At 42.4% G+C, this 6,429-nt stretch overlaps 1 protein-coding gene across 1 annotated transcript in view; it reads right to left on the reverse strand.

The window, feature by feature from the left end:
* LOC109833247 (vesicle-associated protein 4-2-like) overlaps window positions 1-6,429 on the reverse strand; it is a 15,325-nt gene that overhangs the window by 864 nt on the left and 8,032 nt on the right. Inside the window, exons 2-4 of the mRNA XM_020400849.1 lie at window positions 678-748; window positions 487-568; window positions 258-376 (exon numbers count right to left, since the gene is read on the reverse strand). Of these exons, the coding sequence (XP_020256438.1) occupies window positions 258-376; window positions 487-568; window positions 678-748 (272 nt within the window). The remainder of the gene's footprint in view (window positions 1-257; window positions 377-486; window positions 569-677; window positions 749-6,429) is intronic.

Here is a 6,429-nt window from a genome sequence, read left to right on the forward strand (position 1 = left end):
TTCTTTGACAAAAGAAAATGAAAGTTTTGTCCCTTCTACACCAGCACGACTCTTCTGCTGCAGTTTGAGACAAATTTGTTCCAATTTTAAAATCGCAAGGACTTCCGATGGCTCTTTTCTGTACGATATCAGTTAGCAAAGCCACCAACATTTCTACATAAGACTTGCATCTCCAATGCATTAAATTAAGATAAACATATTAACTATGCAAATAACTTGGATTAAACATAAAAAGGATGACACGAGTAACAACTCACCATTTCTGGTACATATTCCATAGGTCCTTTCACCTTCAAACTCATAATCTTAAACTTAACCTTGCACTTTTGATCCGTTGGCTTCTCATTGTTCTCTGGATGCTCCACAAATTTGAAGACTGGCAACAAAAATGAATGTTAAAGGTCACTCAAAGAAAATTCCTAACAAACTAGAATTTGTCTTAAATGTACACAAAAAAGTAAGAAATCTAACAACCAGATCACATACCAGTTGCTATGATGCTTTCACCAGGAGCAAGTACAGCACCAGGAGGGCGCATGAAGCAACTTTTTGGTGCAGTTGTTTGAAACTGAAAACAAATAAAGTTGAGGTTCTATAAGTAGCTAAAATAGTATGCAAATGGATAATCTTGGCATCTAGAAATTGAGGTTAAATTCACCTAAAAGCATAAGAGATACCTTGAATGCTACATGAGATTTACTAGTATTCTTTATCCTGATTGCACTTCTGACCTGCTTGCCAGGTTCATCTTCACAGAGAAACAAACGAAAAAAATAACTAAGAACAAGCAAGGAGCACAAAAGAAGGTTTTTATATGCTGGTGCATTAACAGCTATGTATACATTACACAGCTAAACTTTCCTCTCGTATATGTTTCTTTTTAAGGACTTGCTATAGAAAGCATCTAATATGTATAAATACAGATATTAAACTATCAGTATTTTCAATTATATACGAAGAAAAATAGACATCTTTTCCCTACTCTTGACTAGGGGAAACCAAAAATGTAAGACCCAACTTCAACAAACTACCATTGGAATATAATACCCTTATAAAGGGCAAGGGTATAAGACAGTGTAACTAAGATGTTTACACCTGCCTATGTAAATACACATTTGCCCATCCGCATTATTGATCCAAACGTACATTGTTATATGTAAATTACCAACCCCTAGTGGATAAAAAGATCACGAGGTTTGAGATTTTTCAGCCTACTTGAGGGAGTTGCATGTTCTTCATCTCCAAGCCAAATATGCATAGATTAGAAATCTCAATTCCTGTGCTCTTATCTCCATGGATTTTATGCTGTACAAGTCAAACGGTTTGCATCATCAATATAGATGGCTGAGCATGTATTTGCGTTGGTAGGTGTAAGCTTCTTAGTTACACAATGTATGTATTGTAACCATACCATTCTTTAAAAAGAACATTATCCAAATAAGATCTTGCAGTCTATAAGTACTACAGTCTATAAGTAGTATATCGAGTAAAGTAAAATTGTGATGCCTTGCAGTCTACAAGTACTACAGTCTATAAGTACTAGAGTCTATAAGTAGTATATCCAAATAAGATCTTGCAGTCTATTAAGTAGTACTACAGTCTATAAGTAATTTAGTCCCAAGTAGAACTAAGTACTATGCATCAATAAGTGATACATCGCACGAGTGCAATGAGAGCCACCTTTAGAATCCACATTTCTTAGTAATACTGGGATAGACCACTGGTCATGTTGCGATGACGACGTCATGGTGGGGTGACTTTGATTCCTCAGTAATTTAGTCTCATAACAAGAAACTAAGAGGATATTGATGTGTTTAAATGATGGGTCATAGAAGTCGAGTGTATGAGTAGCTTCCGTTGCATGTGTACGGTAGAGTGATTGTGGTGCCATGCATCGCATGAACAAGAGCCAGTTTTAGAATCCACATCGCTTGTTAATACTAGGATAGACCAATTGTCATGTTGCGAAGAAGACATCGTGGTGGGGGTGATTGTAATGCCTCACTAATTTAGTCCCACAACAAGAAACTAAGAGATTATGGATGGATTTAAATGACGGGTCATAGAAGTTGAATATAAGATTTGCTTCCGTCGCATGTGTAAGCTAGGGTGGTTGTGGGGCCTCACTAATTTAGCCCCACATCAATAAACTAAGAATATGGACGGGTTTAAATGATGGGTCATGCAAGTTGAGTCGAAAGTAAGATTCACTTTCACCATGTATGTAAGGTGGCGTGATTCTGATGCCTCACTAATCTAGTCTCACGTCATAAAAGAGTATGAACATGTTTAAATGATGGGTCATGAGAGTCCAGTGTAAAATTGGGTAGCCATTTTTTGGTAGTGGATCAAGTCAAACGTGCTAAACTTAGAGCTCATTTCATGACAACGGGGTCGCGGGCCCAGGGCAAGACAAACATTGATATGATTATCTTCATATTTAGACAATTAATAAGGATGTGAGTTTCTCATTATGAGCAATGATAATCAGTTTTACATCAGCCAGGTGATGATAAGATTTCATCTGAACTACTTTTCAATCATTACAATTCCTTTCATTATTTCATTCATGGTTAACAGCAGAAACAGTTCATTATTTACCATATATTGCTTCTCAAACAGATATTTCCTCCAACATTATCAAATAAGTTTGCGAAAATTTGCGTGACACGTTAGTTTCAGATTAAGATAACAAAAGAAACACAGCATGATCACATTTTACTCACTATTCCTGTCAAATGAAACCTAGATCCAACAATCAAAGTTATAGAATACTATTGATGACTAAGATCACACGGTCAGTTGGATCCATAAAAAGATCAGTTTTGTTTTGTATTGAAGAGAGGTCGCTTTCTTCTCTGACTTTATGACTCGTTCTTGGGTTGGGGTGTTGAACAACCTGCACATGTAGAAATCCGTAAGAGGATGGGGTTGGGTTCCCCCATTGTACCTCCAACGATCAAGTTAGTTGAGTGGGGTAGAAAAAGAACTGATGTCTTCTTTATTGTGCAGTTTTGGTGTTAGAAGATCCGATTTATCAACCCTTTTTACATTAGAATGGTACCTGTATTTATACTCAGTGCGTAAGGAGTAGTCTTGTCACTTCAGTTGAGTACAGTAGGGCGGTGATGAAGTGTGGGCTGGCAGCTGAGTCAGCCTCTGTTTTACAGGTGTCGGCTGACAACTAGCGAGTAGATCACCTCGGTATTAAATAGGAAGTGATCAGCGGCGTTGCAGAGCCTACGTGGTCTAATGAGTCATGAATACACCGAGGTTAAAGGCATGATGCTCCTGACACGCATTAAATGCGAGGTGGACGTGTTGTCAGTGTGAATAGCTTTGTCGAGAAGTAACGTTTTTTGAGTCGGTTTCGTAAGGCGTTGGACGGGTGATCGAGTGGGTCCTCGACGAATTGTCCTTGGCCAGAGGGTCGAGTAACTCCGCGTTTCGTGTTGCCACGAGGGAATGTCGACTCGACGAGTTAGCTAAGTCAAACTCTTTATAGGGCTTGGGTGAGCCAGTTGATTGAGGCATGATGCATTGAAATATCTTAAAGCTTTCATTATTAATACATTATATGTCAGCGAGTGGAAACACCATAACAGTTGGTCTCTTTCGCTTGAAGGCGGCTTTAGCGGGGTCCGAGCGAAAATAAAAAATATTGCACTTGGATAGACGTGGTTGATGTAAATAAAAACTAAAAAGCCTCTTCTGAAACAACGTGGCTGACATCATCATACGTCTCCTTTACTGCTGCAGCTCCACTTTTCGTGGCAGATAACGGGTTGTTCGAGGTGGATGGCTCGTATTTCACTCCTTGAGGGCGCTTCGAATTCTGCAAATAAATTTGGACCGTTGGATACAGCTAAATCCATCGGTTCGAATTCTTGCATTCGAAGAGCGAGTTGCCCCTAAATAGGGGTAGGGCCCAAAGAACGGCGGCTATTGCTTTTTCAAATTTCTTCTCAGGGAGTTGTTCCTCTTCTTCGTCCATCTTTCCTAGCGATTAATCTCCTCTTCTTTTCTTCAATGGCTTCTGATCCATGCAACCGATGAAGCTTCATAGAGAATATTCGTTCTAAAGTGACCTTGCCACAGAAGAGGGGGCTTTATAAGAGATTCGGCATCCCCGAAGGATATGACTTGGTGGCTCCTGCTGCGTCAGAGGTTATCTTCGACCATGGGCCGGAGCGACATCCGCTTTATGCGAGACACTTGAAGTGTGGCTTAAGATTGCATTTGCATCCTTTTATCAAGCAAGTGTTCGAGGCGCTAGGAGTATCACCGGCACAGATGAAGCCAAATCTCATTGCAGTTTTAGTGGGGTTCGTGGTGATTTGTCGTTGGTTGGGGATTAAGCCTTCTTTGAAGGTCTTCGGCCGTTTGGTGACCGTGAAAGTAACCCAAAAAGAGGCTCATTTTTATTTCCATATGGCGGGGAAGTTCAAACTCATCACCAATCTTCTTGAATCCCATAAGGATTGGAAGGAAAGATTAGTGTTGGTTGTTGGGGTTGACTTAGAAATGGATTGTTCCAAATGACCGGATATAAAGAGGAAAGCACTCTTAAGGGGTGCACTATCAGAAACTGAGAGGGTCGAGCTTGACATGATTACAGGGTTTGCTGGCTCTCGTCGATTTGAGAGTCTGCTTGATAGGTTAGTTCTGAGGGTCGTCAGTGTGTCGCACGAGCCCTATACCAATCAAGACTTTGATATCGCCCCAGCTCTCATCACATGGTAGCAGAGGCAGCGCCGGTGACTATTGTTCCTACGGCCGATCCCCCTCTAAACTCGAGACGAAGGCGGAGGCATACAAAACAAACGTCTCAAGGAGAAGCTGAGCAGGGGGTGCAAGCAGAAGCCGAGCCGACCGAGGCGAATGTTGGTCATTTGAATGAGTCGTCTTCGGGAGAACAAGCCTAGGCTTCTCAAAGAGAGGGAGCCGAGATGAGAGTTGCTGGAGGGGCAGAGTCGTCTGATAGCCATCATGGTCCGACTCGTAAGGGGAAAGAGCCATCCGAGGAGGAGATAATACCTCCCTCTAGGCTAGAATTTCCTTTTCCTCACCTCGTGACTGACGTTTGTGGTGGAAATTAGAATGAGATGAGGGAATACATTATCGGGCTTACTGGAGTCGGGAATCAACATGGACAAGAGCCCGATCCAGGCTTTTGCTTTGACCCTAAAGAACATCTTGACGTCCGGAGGACGTCTTGGGCTCAGGCCGAAATCAGCGAAAGGTGGTAGAGCAATTCTGGCTTCCTCAAGATGATGAATATTTATAGCAGGTCCCGAACGTCGGCCTCCATAACTGTCTATGTAGTTATCTTATTCGAGGGGCCTTAGTAGAAGGGGAGTTGTACCGGCGGATGGATCGGGTCTGGATCGCCAATCACAGACTCCTTGGGGAGGTTATTTCTTTAAGGGAGAAAGAGAGGCTAGCCCGGAGCGAGCCAGAGAGACGTCGATCCCGAGTACTCTTGAGGTCAATGGACTCAAGCAACGGTTGGAGGAAGCTCTCAGAGCCAAGGAGCATGTCGAGGCGTTAGCTAAAGCGAAGGAGGCAGCTGTGTATGTAAGGCGCCGGCTAGGCGAAGAATGTGCTAAGTTAGATAAATTTGAAGAAGAAAACGCTCATCTTAAGTCTGAGTCCTACCACTAGGAGATCATTGATGAGTATCGCTTCAGTTTAACTGGAAAAACTGCAGTGGCGATAGCCTAGAAAGCCGGGTACGACTACCTATCAGCGCAGCTCCCAGCCGAGATGAAGAATCTGCCTGATCGCTTTCATTACCCTCCTATGGTAGCCAACTATTTGGATGCGTTGAGGCAGGTGGAAGCGCTCTACGGAGGACTTGATCTGGACGAGGACGAGGACGACTTGGATGATTCAAATGACTCGGGTGATGATGGGGGGGACTGTTCGACCCCCCACCGGCTGCTCCCAAGAGCTCTCCACCATCGACTCCAGGAGCCGGGATGGATTTCTCTTAACTTATCTAGGATTATATTTCCCTTTTTGTATCTTTGTTACATGTATGAATATATTGTCCCCTGCAAGACATTTTATCAAATGAATGAAAAGATACTTTTGGCCTTTAACTTGTTGTCTTGCTGTGTCGGACGGCTTCAGTGTGTCTGCTGAATAGCTGAGCTTCAGTTATTGATTAAAAAATTCATCTATTGGTTTCAGGGTCGACTTATTTTCGCTTTGTTTTTGCTTGGCTTTTCTTAACTTGAAGCTTCCAACTCTGCTCTTATTGCTGTGATGAGTCAGCTGTATTACGTCGACTTAGTCATTGGGAGGTCGAGACGACCGACTTCTATCATACCTTGTGTCGGCCAAGCGTTTGGTTCTTTAGCTGACAAGGACTTAGCAAGTTGAATAAGTTTTTTTTTTTTTGGGGGGGGGGGGGGGGGGGTGAAT

The sequence above is a fragment of the Asparagus officinalis genome, chromosome 3, assembly GCF_001876935.1.
Source record: "Asparagus officinalis chromosome 3, Aspof.V1, whole genome shotgun sequence".
NCBI classification, from domain to species: Eukaryota; Viridiplantae; Streptophyta; class Magnoliopsida; order Asparagales; family Asparagaceae; genus Asparagus; species Asparagus officinalis.